At 45.6% G+C, this 13,222-nt stretch overlaps 1 protein-coding gene across 1 annotated transcript in view; it reads left to right on the forward strand.

The window, feature by feature from the left end:
• SLC17A6 (solute carrier family 17 member 6) overlaps positions 1-13,222 on the forward strand; it is a 119,318-nt gene that overhangs the window by 84,851 nt on the left and 21,245 nt on the right. The window contains exons 9-10 of the mRNA XM_077453613.1: positions 2,670-2,802; positions 4,842-4,952. Coding sequence (XP_077309739.1) covers positions 2,670-2,802; positions 4,842-4,952 — 244 coding nt within the window. The remainder of the gene's footprint in view (positions 1-2,669; positions 2,803-4,841; positions 4,953-13,222) is intronic.

Genomic DNA, 13,222 nt, shown 5'->3' on the forward strand with positions numbered 1-13,222 from the left:
TCGTTATGTTCACTAACAGCCAAATTTGAAAGGAAATTCCAATACCTATAATAGGTATATATATATATATATTATATAAATATAAGAAAATCCCAAAATTATAAAGAATAACTAACTAATAACTATTACATTTATAGGTATTGGAATTTCCTTTCAAATTTGGCTGTTAGTGAACGTAAAGAATACGAATTTATCCGAAATAACGAATGTCGCATCTAAACGAATAGAATGGAACATATCAATAATAATAACCACTTCAATACAGGGCACTTTCTCCCCCTTCCTTCCCAGCCCAATTTTCAGCTTTCAGCGCTCTATCGCTTTCAGTGACAATTGCGCGGTCATGCTACACTGTACCCAAATTACATTTTTATCATTTTGTTCGCACAAATAGAGCTTTATTTTGGTGGTATTTATTCACGACTCCGTTTTTTATTTTTTGCGATATAAGCGCAAAAAAGCGGAAATTTGGAAAAAAAAAAACTATTTTCTTTTTTCTACTTCAATAAAAATCCAATAAAATCAAATTTTGTCATAAATTTAAGCCAAAATGTATTCTGCTACATGTTTTTGGTAAAAAAAATTCTGTTAAGTGTATAATAATTGGTTTGTGTGATCACGGACATATATACGCAAATGATCATGTACAGATGTGTGCAGGTGATCACGTACATATGTGTGCAGATAATCATTGGGACATGTGATTTTAGTGGGACATATGTGGGGGACATGTTTTTATTATTAGGGACATGTGTTTTTATTATTTGGGGACATGTATGTTTTGGGGACATGTGTGGGGACATTGTGTTTATACTGTGTGATGTGTTTACTGTGTGGTGTGTTTACTGTGTACACTAGACTGGTGATCAGTGAGTAAAAAGCTGTAAAAAGCAGCCCATACTCACTGATCAGCAGCCGGCTGCAGCGATCTGCTCTCCTCTCCACAGCGATGACATCTGTGTGAGGAGAGGAGGAGCCGATTGCCTAGCAACCGGCTGTTTGTTTACATCACATGACGGCCGTGATTGGACACGGCCGTCATGTGATCAGGAGGGCCAATCACAGAGCCCTCCTGCCGATCTGAGATGCGCCGTGTCCGGGTGACACGGGCGCATCGGGATCGCGCCGCTGCGCGGGCGCGCGCGCGCGCGATCCCGCTACTCCTGAATGACGTTCCTGAACGTCATATCAGGAGTAGGCGGCTCCCACCCGGCCGTATATGTGCATTGGCCGGGTGGGAAGTGGTTAATAATAAATTTTTATTATTATAATTGTTATTTATTATTATTAATTTGTTACGTTCCATTCATTTAGATGCGGCATTCGTTATTTCGGATAATTTGTTATTTCGGATAATTTGTTACTTCGGATAAATTCGTATTCTTTACGTTCACTAACAGCCAAATTTGAAAGGAAATTCCAATACCTATAAATGTAATAGTTATTCGTTATTATTAGTTAGTTATTTTTTATAATTTTTTGATCTTCTTATATATATATATATATACCTATTATAGGTATTGGAATTTCCTTTCAAATTTGGCTGTTAGTAAACATAACGAGTACAAATTTATCCGAAGTTACCAATTATCCGAAATAACGAATGTCGCATCCAAACAAACGGAATGGAAAAAAAAAATGTAATAATGAATAATAATAAAGTTTTTTTTATTATTATTATTATTGTAATTTATTATTATTAATTCATTACGTTCCATTCGTTTAGACGCGGCATTCGTTATTTCGGATAAATTCGCATTCGTTACATTCACTAACAGACAAATTTGAAAGGAAATTCCAATACCTAGAATTGAATAGTTGTTTATTATTAGTTAGTTATTCTTTAGAGTTTTTAGGATTTTCGAATTTACGATTTTTTTTTTTTTTTCGAATTGCGATCATAACGAATGACCTGAAAAACAAAAAAAAAAAATTAAAAAAATAAAACCTCAGAACGAATAAAACCAAGGAATTTTTCGGCAGTGCACATGTCTAGTATCTACCAGAGAATTTGTATTTCTGTTCATCCAGTCCTGAAGTTCACAGAGCACAGCCAGCCTGGAGACCTGATTTTTTTTGATTTTTTTTTTCACTGCTGCATTTTATTAACGCTTACAGGTCTTGTACCTCCCCCAGCCTGTGACTGAACAGCGAAAGGAGAAGCAGCAGTCTGATGAGCTCATCTCTCTGTCACAGCTGATTGTCCCCTTCTACTGCTTTTCCCTTTCCCAGTCTGAGCTCCGCTGTGCAGGAACTGCATCTGTGAAGATATTTAACATCTTGCCACCTGCCATACGCTTCCACGTTGGCTTTATTCCATGCCGCCTTATATATGTATTATTCTTTGTCCTGGGCGCTCATTTGGTTGCACATCCCTAGCACTGAGACTGCGCTGTCACCATCGGAGAAGATCGGGAGCTGGTAGGAGGGGCTCCCAATTACATCATCACTGCGACAGCCAATCACAGTGATCACATGGTCAGTCTGCCCCTCTGGTATCATCAACTCTTAAAGGGCCGGTGGCGGCCGGAAGCAGGGGGTTTAATTATTCATTTAATGATCTAATAATAAATAGAGAGATACATTCATTGGTGTTTTTATTACCTGTCTGGAGATCGGTGGCAGAAAATAAAACTGTATAATAACGTCTCCTCTCAATCACGTGTCAGGTGGGGATGTTGTCTGCCGTGCCGCATCTGGTCATGACAATTATTGTGCCTATCGGAGGACAGATAGCCGACTATCTGAGGAGCAAAAACATTCTGTCCACGACGACGGTCCGAAAGATCATGAACTGCGGAGGTCAGTGACACGCCCTGATCTCAGGGGACTTAAAGGGGTCACAAAACTGATATGAGTGATATGAGTGATATGAGTGATATGAGTGATATGACTGATATGAGTTGAGAGATACGACTGATACGAGTGATAAGAGTGATACGAGTGATACGAGTGATAAGAGTGATAAGAGTGATACGAGTGATACGAGTGATACGAGTGATACGAGTGATAAGAGTGATACAAGTGATAAGAGTGATAAGAGTGATACAAGTGATAAGAGTGATACAAGTGATAAGAGTGATAAGAGTGATACAAGTGATAAGAGTGATAAGAGTGATACAAGTGATAAGAGTGATAAGAGTGATACAAGTGATAAGAGTGATACAAGTGATAAGAGTGATAAGAGTGATACAAGTGATAAGAGTGATAAGAGTGATACAAGTGATAAGAGTGATAAGAGTGATAAGAGTGATACGAGTGATACGAGTGATATGACTGATATGAGTGATATGGGTGATATGAGTGACATGAGTGATATGAGTTGAGAGATACGACTGATATGAGTGATATGAGTGATATGAGTGATATGACTGATATGAGTTGAGAGATACGACTGATATGAGTGATATGACTGATATGACTGATATGAGTTGAGAGATACGACTGATATGAGTGATGTGACTGATATGAGTTGAATGAAATGAGTGATATGACGGATATGAGTGATATGATGGATATGAGGGATATGACTGAGGTTGCTTATTTGGCCAATTTTAATTCAGCTGAACATTTGCATGTAGATCTGTCTGATCTGTGGGGAATTGTTCAAATAGAGAATTGGGACAAACCTGAATCATGGAAACTGGAAGGTGTGGAGATATTGAGTCACTGTGCAGATTCCCAATTCACTTCCCAGTGTCTCCCCAATACTGCACCCCCACCGCCAGCAGTACAGGGATTCCCACATTGCCTGCTGAACTATGAAATGTATTCTACCTTATGGAGAATGATGCATTGGCATTCAGACTCCCTTTTTGTCCTTCCTTCTTCCTTCCTGCTTTTTCTTCCTTTCTTTTTTGTTCTCCCTTTATTATTTCCCATCTTCTTTCTTTTATTTACTTTTCTTGTCATTTCCTCCCTCCTCCCTTCCTTCATTCTTTTCTTCTTTCTTACTTCTCTTTTCTATGTTTCTTCTTCCTTCTATCTTGCCCTTCCATATCTATCTTCTTTTTTCTTTTCTTTACTCTTGTTTCTTCATTCCTTCTTTTTTCCTTCTCGTTTCCTTGTTTCTTCCTTGTTTCTTTCTTTCTTTCTTTCTTTCATTTCCTTCCTCTTCTCTTCGTTAGTCTTTCATCCTTTCATCCTTTCTTTCTTTCTTTCTTTCTTTCTTTCTTTCTTTTTCTTTCTTTCTTTCTTTCTTTCCTTGTTTGTTTGTTTCTTTCCTTGCTTCTTCCTGCCTTCTCTTTTCCTCCTCTTTTCCTTGTTTCTTTCCTTCTTCTTTTTTTTATTTCCTTCCTCTTCTCTTCTTTATTCTTTCATCCTTTTTTCCTTCCTTTTTTTTTCATTCTTTTTTTTCTCTTTCTTCCTTTATTTTTTGTTCTCCTTGCTCTATGAAATTATAGGTGAGAACTAGGGATGAGCTTCGAGTTCAACCCCACGAAACACCTTTGGGATGAACTGGAACAAACCAGGTCTTCTCAGCCAACATCTTCATAAAGACATGATTTGATGCTTTTGGTGTGGGGCATCTCAAGTGGCCTTCAAGGCCTTGACCTCAACCTTAGTAAACATCTTTGGGATGACTTGGAATGTCGACTGTAAGCCAGCTATTCTCATACATCAGTACCCCCTACAGACACCCCAAACTCTTGTGGAAAGTTTGGAGGCTCTTAAGGCCACAAATGGTGGACAGCTCCATAGTCATGCTCATGATTTTGGAATGGGATGTTCAACAACCTTATAGATGTGATGGTCAAGGGTCCACAAACTTTTTATCATATAGTTTAGTTTTATTCTTTCCTGAATGCCGACATTGACTTATTTCCTACCCTGTGTTCTAGGTTTTGGGATGGAGGCAACCCTCCTTCTGGTGGTCGGCTATTCGCACAGTAAGGGTGTAGCCATATCCTTCCTGGTCCTTGCTGTAGGCTTCAGCGGATTTGCCATCTCTGGTAATTAAAATATTTTCTTTTTTTTTTTACTTGCATCATGTAATATTTATTGAAAATTTTATGAAGAGCTGAGATGAATACAGTGATTGAGATGAAGATATTATTTTTAAAACGTTATGAAAGAGAGAGTATGTGTGCACAGAAGACAGGCAGGTAAAACAGACTGAAGAAGAAGGTGACAGGACCATTGTTCCTAATTTTTGCTGACAGTCTACTGCCTGGAATGGTACAGGCTGATTGGAGAAAAGACAATGTAGCACCAATATTTAAAAAGGGCCCAAAATACATCCCTGGGAATTACAGACCAGTTAGCCTAACATCAATAGTATGTAAACTCTTGGAGGGGATGATAAGGGACTATATACAAGATTTTTGTAATGAGAACGGTATCAATCGGCATGGAATTCGTGAAGAATCGTTCTTGCCAAACCAATCTATTAACCTTCTATGAGTAGGTGAGTTGCCATCTAGATAAAGGAAGGCCTGTAGACGTGGTGTATCTAGATAAAGGAAGGCCCGTAGACATGGTGTATCTAGATAAAGGAAGGCTCGTAGACGTGGTGTATCTAGATAAAGGAAGGCTCGTAGACGTGGTGTATCTAGATAAAGGAAGGCCTGTAGATGTGGTGTATCTAGATAAAGGAAGGCTCGTAGACGTGGTGTATCTAGATAAAGGAAGGCTCGTAGACGTGGTGTATCTAGATAAAGGAAGGCTCGTAGACGTGGTGTATCTAGATAAAGGAAGGCTCGTAGACGTGGTGTATCTAGATAAAGGAAGGCCCGTAGACGTGGTGTATCTAGATAAAGGAAGGCTCGTAGACGTGGTGTATCTAGATAAAGGAAGGCTCGTAGACGTGGTGTATCTAGATAAAGGAAGGCTCGTAGACGTGGTGTATCTAGATAAAGGAAGGCTCGTAGACGTGGTGTATCTAGATAAAGGAAGGCTCGTAGACGTGGTGTATCTAGATAAAGGAAGGCTCGTAGACGTGGTGTATCTAGATAAAGGAAGGCTCGTAGACGTGGTGTATCTAGATAAAGGAAGGCCCGTAGACGTGGTGTATCTAGATAAAGGAAGGCCCGTAGACGTGGTGTATTTAGATAAAGGAAGGCCAGTAGACGTGTATCTGGATTTTGCAAAAACAGTTGACACAGTTCCCCATAAACATTTACAAAATAAGGTGTGTTGGCATGGACCATAGGGGTGAGTACATGGATTGAATACTGGCTACAAGGGCTAGTTCAGAGGGTGGTGATAAATGGGGAGTACTCGGAATGGTCGGGGGTGGATAGTGGGGTCCCCCAGGGTTCTGTGCTGGGACCAATCCTATTTAATTTATTCATAAACGACCTGGAGGATGGGGATGGGGTAAACAGTTCAAACTCTGTATTTGCGGACGATATTAAGCTAAGCGGGGCAATAACTTCTCAGGATGTGGAAACCTTGCAAGAAGATCTGAACAAATGAATGGGGGAGGAGCAACTACATGGCAAATGAGGATCAATGTAGAAAAATTTTAAATAATGCATTTGGGTGGCAAAAACATGAATGCAATCTATAGACTGGGGGGAGAACCTCTGGGGGGATCTAGGATGGAAAAGGACCTGAGGGTCCTAGTATATGATAGGCTCAGCAATGGGATGCATTGCCAAGCTGCTGCTAACAAAGCAGCCTGAATATTGGAATTAAAAAGGGGATTAACTCCAGAGATAAAACGATAATTCTCCCGCTCTACAAGACTCTGGTCCGGCCGCACCTGGAGTATGCTGTCCAGTTCTGGGCACCAGTCCTCAGGAAGGATGTACTGGAAATGGAGTGAGTACAAAGAAGGGCAACAAAGCTGATAAAGAGTCTGGAGGATATTAGTTATGAGGAAAGGTTGTGAGCTCTGAACTTATTCTCTCTGGAGAAGAGACGCTTGAGAGGGGATATGATTTCAATATACAAATACCGTACTGGTGACCCCACAATATACAAATACCGGACTGGTGACCCCACAATATACAAATACCGGACTGGTGACCCCACAATATACAAATACCGGACTGGTGACCCCACAATATACAAATACCGGACTGGTGACCCCACAATATACAAATACCGGACTGGTGACCTCAAAATAGGGATAAAACCTTTTCGCAAAAGGAAGTTTAACAAGACTCGTGGCCACTCATTAAAGCGGTAGTAAACCTGCAATTTTTTTATTTTATTTTTTTAAACCTGCAAAGCAAAAGGCATAATGAGCTGGTATGCACCGCATACTAGCTCATTATGAAATACTTACCTTAGAACAAGGCCCCGACATCTGGCCCGATCCACGCCGAGGGAGCTGACATGCTCCCTCTGGGTTTCTTCCGGGTATCGCGGCTCTGGCGCTGTGAGTGGCCGGAGCCGCGATATCGTCACTCCCGCGCATGCGCGCGGGAGATTTCATTCCGGCCGGCCGGCCACTGCCTGATTTTCAGGCCGAGAATCCCCTTGTGCGCATGCGCCGCTGCAGTCAGCGGCGCATACCGAGGGGAATATCTCCTAAACCGTACAGGTTTAGGAGATATTTTTTTTACCTACAGGTAAGCCTTATTATAGGCTTTCCTGTAGGTAAAAGTTAAAAATTCGAGTATACAACCACTTTAAGATTAGAAGAAAAGAGGTTTAACCTTAAACTACGTACAGGGTTCTTTACTGTAAGAGCGGCAAGGATGTGGAATTCCCTTCCACAGGCGGTGGTCTCAGCGGGAGGCATCGATAGTTTCAAGAAACTATTAGATAAGCACCTGAATGACCGCAACATACCGGGATATACAATGTAATACTGACATACAATCACACACATAGGTTGGACTTGATGGACTTGTGTCTTTTTTCAACCTCATCTACTATGTAACTAGGAAGATGGGAAATCCAAAATTCTATTATTTCACCAGAACAGACAAGGGGAATTTTGCTTTCTTCCTGTTGTGTCTCCTGGACAGGTAGTTGGGAAAAGTTTTTCCAACATGACAAAGACATCACAAAAATGACCTGTAAAGACAAGTAATGGAAAGGCAGACTCTACTTGAGAGTCCAAACAAATGGGATTTTTACTCAGATTGGTGCATTCCACCTATGTATATAATGCATTTCAAAGGGTCAAATAGGGCCTTCTTTATCAGGCTTGGCACATATTGTTGAAGACGGAGATTGGACTTGTGAAATACGTAGTGGAGCAACCAAATTTGATAGGGCAGACCAGGGGCATATTTTATGAAAGCAGTGGGCCTGTGTGCAAGAACATACTTTGGGCCCTTCTGCTGGGAGAAAAAACAAAGTGTGGCAAAAATTGGGTTTGGTTTTCTGTAGGTTTCGCTGGTTTTAGGAAATGCTTGCTGTCTTGTCTTTTCGCCCAATCAGAAAATGGTTCTCACACCCGCTTCTGATTGGCCTGGATTGAAGATCTGTGTTTCAACAGAGAATATCAACACACCTGGGTGGGATCGGAGCGCATTCTCTGCGCCCCCGAGCCCACCCTAGTTTGAAGCCTATTAGCCCCTTGTACACACACGGGTCGGACATTCCGACAACAAAATCCGTCGGATTTTGTCTGACGGATTTTGTCCGATACTTGTGTTGCATACACACGGTCGGACGAAGTTAGCGGAAAATCTGATCGTACGTAACGTGACGACGTTATTTCGTTACGACGGGACTACGTTCAGGCTAGTAGCCAATAGCTTTGGTCTAGGAATTTGATCTGAGCATGCGTGGCACTTTGTCCTATTGGAAATCTCTACACATGATCGGACAAAGTCCGATCGGATCATGTTGTCGGAAAGTTTTATAGACGAGCTCTCAAACTTGGTCCGTCGGATATTCCGAAGGAAACAGTTCGATGGAGCCCACACACTGTCGGATTATCCGATAACACGGTCCGATTGGACATTTTCCATCGGAATGTCTGACCGTGTGTACGGGGGCTTAGAGCCTCGGCTCTAATCAGGTGCTTAAAAAAAAAACCTGCCCGCTGTAATTCATGCGCCCTGAAAAGGGCCGCAAGCATGAATAGGGGGCGGCCCCCCGGATAGATTTATGCTACGCATGCATCTATCCATTAGTGGCGTGGAGAGAGGGGGGCGGTGCCCGGGGTGCCCCTAATGGACGGGCAGCCACTCCCCCAGCAGCAGGTGAGAGGGTGAAGGGGGGAAGCCGACCTTCAGCACTGCAGGACAGGGGCGCTGGGGGATTGGTGAGGGTGATTTCCGTATGAGGGGGACAGAGCAGCAGGAAGGGGATCTATTTTTCACAGTTAAATACCCCTATGGCTCCCCTGCAGCACCTGAAGCTGGTGGGAGGGGAGAAGAGGAGAAATCAGCAGCTGCAGGGGAGCCACAGGGTATTGGTGCTGCAGGGGGAACTGGCGGTGCTGCGGGGGTGGGGGGGGGGGTAATTGATTGTATTACTCCAGTTGTGCAGTATATGACAGGGCACAGTGGGCCACCCATCCTTTGGGGGCACATATGCCCTGCACACATTTGCACACTGGAAGGGAAGACTCAAGGGAGGATTTAATGATAACATAGTTACATAGTTAGTCAGGTTGAAAAAAGACACAAATCTATCTAGTTCAACCCAAAAAAATAAAATACAATTCCATATATACAGAATCCTATACCCACAGTTTATCTAGAGGAATGCGAAAAACCCCAGCAGAGCATGATCCAATTTGCTACAGCAGGGAAAAAAATTCCTTCCTGATGCCCCGAGAGGCAATCGGATTTACCAATAAATGTCAGTACCCAGTTATATTATGTACTTAGGAAATAATCCCGGCCTTTCTTCAAGCAATCTACTGAACTGGCCAGAACCACCTCTGTAGGGAGTCTATTCCACATTTTCACAGCTCTTACTGTGAAGAAACCTTTCCGTATTTGGAGATGAAATCTCTTTTCCGCTAGACGTAAAGAGTGCCCCCTTGTGCTATGTGATGACCTTAAAGTGAATAACTCCAAGTTCACTATATGGACCCCTTATATATTTATACATGGTGATCATATCCCCCCCCCCCCTTTAATATCCTCTTCTCAAAAGAGAATAAATTCAGTTCCTCTAATCTTTCCTCATAGCTGAGCCCCTCCATGCCTCTTATCAGTTTGGTTGCCCTTCTCTGCACTTTCTCCAGTTCCCTGATATCCTTTTTGAGAACTGGAGCCCAAAACTGAACTGCATATTCCAGATGAGGTCTTACTAATGATTTGTACAGATGATATCTCTCTCTCTCTGGAGTCCATACCTCTTATACAAGAAAGGACTTTGCTCGCTTTGGAAACCGCAGCTTGGCATTGCATGTTATTATTGAGCTTATGATCTACCAAAACCCCCAGATCCTTCTCCACTATGGATCCCCCCAGATCCTTCTCCACTATGGATCCCCCCAGATCCTTCTCCACTATGGATCCCCCCAGATCCTTCTCCACTATGGATCCCCCCAGTTGTACTCCCCCTAGTATGTATGATGCATATTCTAAGCCCCCATGTGCAGAACATTTATCAACATTAAACCTCATCTGCCACTTAGTTGCCCAATTAGACAACTATAAGGATCTGCCGGTACATTAGAACACCCAATGGAATTTTGATCCTCCCTGGAGATCTCCTTGGAGCTCAGAAGACAGGAGGTTCCGTTGGAAACATCGGGAATCTGGGGTTATGTACCAAGGGAAGTGACATTTTTCTTTCCAATGCTTCTAAAAATAGTTCAGAAGAACTCGTACAGTGCGTATGATGGAACATCTGGGATCAGTATGGAACCAGTATCGATATTTAGATCCGTCCATCTCTCTATCGTGCCGCTCTGGGTAAATTACCTTGTTTCCACATAGAAATATATTTGTAGATAGATTTCATCAATTTACAAAGAGTTTCTGATGATCTTTTTTTTTTTGATGACTTTTGTCATCAGCTCCCCCCTTACAGCACCCCAATACTGTCCTCAGCTCCCCCCTCACAGCGCCCCCATTACTGTCCTCACCTCCCCCTCACTGTGCCCCAATACTGTCCTCAGCTCCCCCCTCACAGCACCCCATTACTGTCCTCAGCTCCCCCACAGTGTCCCATTACTGTCTTCAGCTCCCCCCTTACAGAGCCCCATTACTCTCCTCAGTTCCCCCCTCACAGTGTCCTATTGCTGTCCTTAGCTCCCCCTCACAGCACCCCATTACCCTTCCTCAGCTCCCCCTTACAGAGCCCCATTACTGTCCTCAGCTCCCCCCTCATAGTGTCCCATTACTGTCCTCAGCTCCCCCCTCACAGCACCCTATTACTGTCCTCAGCTCCCCCACAGTGTCCCATTACTGTCTTCAGCTCCCCCCTTACAGAGCCCCATTACTCTCCTCAGTTCCCCCCTCACAGTGTCCTATTGCTGTCCTTAGCTCCCCCTCACAGCACCCCATTACCCTTCCTCAGCTCCCCCTTACAGAGCCCCATTACTGTCCTCAGCTCCCCCCTCATAGTGTCCCATTACTGTCCTCAGCTCCCCCCCCCCAGCGCCCCAATACTGTCCCCAGCTCCCCCCTCACAGTGCCCCAATACTGTCCTCAGCTCCCCCCTCACAGTGCCCCAATAATGTCCCCAGCTACCCCCTCACAGCACCCCATTACTGTCCTCACCTCCCCCCCTCACAGCGCCCCAATACTGTCCTCAGCTCCCCCCTCACAGCGCCCCATTACTGTCCTCACCTCCCCCCCTCACAGCGCCCCAATACTGTCCTCAGCTCCCCCATTACTGTCCTCAGCTCCCCCCTCACAGCGCCCCAATACTGTCCTCAGTTCCCCCCTCACAGCGCCCCAATACTGTCCTCAGCTCCCCCCTCACAGTGCCCCATTACTGTCCTCAGCTCCTCCCTCAATGAGCCCCAATACTGTCCTCAGCTCCCCCCTCACAGCACCCCATTACTGTCTTTAGCTCCCCCTCACAGCACCCCATTACCCTTCCTCAGCTCCCCCTTACAGAGCCCCATTACTGTCCTTAGCTCCCCCCCTCAATGCACCCCATTACTGTCCTCAGCTCTCCCCTCACAGCGCCCCAATACTGTCCTCAGCTCCCCCTCACAGCGCCCCAATACTGTCCTCAGCTCCCCCCTCACTGCGCCCCATTACTGTCCTCAGCTCCCCCCTCACAGCGCCCCAATACTGTCCCCAGCTCCCCCCTCACAGCACCCCAATACTGTCCTCAGCTCCCCCCTCACAGTGCCCGAATACTGTCCTCAGCTCCCCCCTCACAGCGCCCCAATACTGTCCCCAGCTCCCCCCTCACAGCACCCCATTACTGTCCCCAGCTCCCCCCTCACAGCGCCCGAATACTGTCCTCAGCTCCCCCCTCACAGCTCCCCAATACTGTCCCCAGCTCCCCCCTCACCGCACCCCATTACTGTCCTCAGCTCCCCCCTCACAGCGCCCCAATACTGTCCTCAGCTCCCCCCTCACAGCGCCCGAATACTGTCCTCAGCTCCCCCCTCACAGCGCCCCAATACTGTCCCCAGCTCCCCCCTCACAGCACCCCATTACTGTCCCCAGCTCCCCCCTCACAGCGCCCGAATACTGTCCTCAGCTCCCCCCTCACAGCGCCCCAATACTGTCCCCAGCTCCCCCCTCACAGCACCCCATTACTGTCCTCAGCTCCCCCCTCACAGCGCCCCAATACTGTCCTCAGCTCCAGACTCACAGCGCCCCCATTACTGTCCTCACCTCCCCCCCTCACTGCGCCCGAATACTGTCCTCAGCTTCCCCCTCACAGCACCCCCATTACTGTCCTCAGCTCCCCCCCAGTGCCCCAATACTGTCCTCAGTTCCCCCCTCACAGTGCCCCCATTACTGTCCTCACCTCCCCCCTCACTGCGCCCCAATACTGTCCTCAGCCCCCCCTCACAGCACCCCATTACTGTCCTCAGCTCCCCCCCAGTGCCCCATTACTGTCTTTAGCTCCCCCTCACAGCACCCCATTACCCTTCCTCAGCTCCCCCTTACAGAGCCCCATTACTGTCCTTAGCTCCCCCCTCAATGCACCCCATTACTGTCCTCAGCTCCCCCCTCACAGCGCCCCATTACTGTCCTCAGCTCCCCCCTCACAGCGCCCCAATACTGTCCTCAGCTCCCCCCTCACAGCGCCCCAATACTGTCCTCAGCTCCCCCCTCACTGCGCCCCAATACTGTCCCCAGCTCCCCCCTCACAGCACCCCATTACTGTCCTCAGCTCCCCCCTCACAGCGCCCGAATACTGTCCTCAGCTCCCCCCTCACAGC

The sequence above is a fragment of the Lithobates pipiens genome, unplaced genomic scaffold, assembly GCF_037356315.1.
Source record: "Lithobates pipiens isolate NorthernLeopardFrog02 unplaced genomic scaffold, aLitPip1_a1.2 Scaffold_24, whole genome shotgun sequence".
Taxonomy (NCBI): domain Eukaryota; kingdom Metazoa; phylum Chordata; class Amphibia; order Anura; family Ranidae; genus Lithobates; species Lithobates pipiens.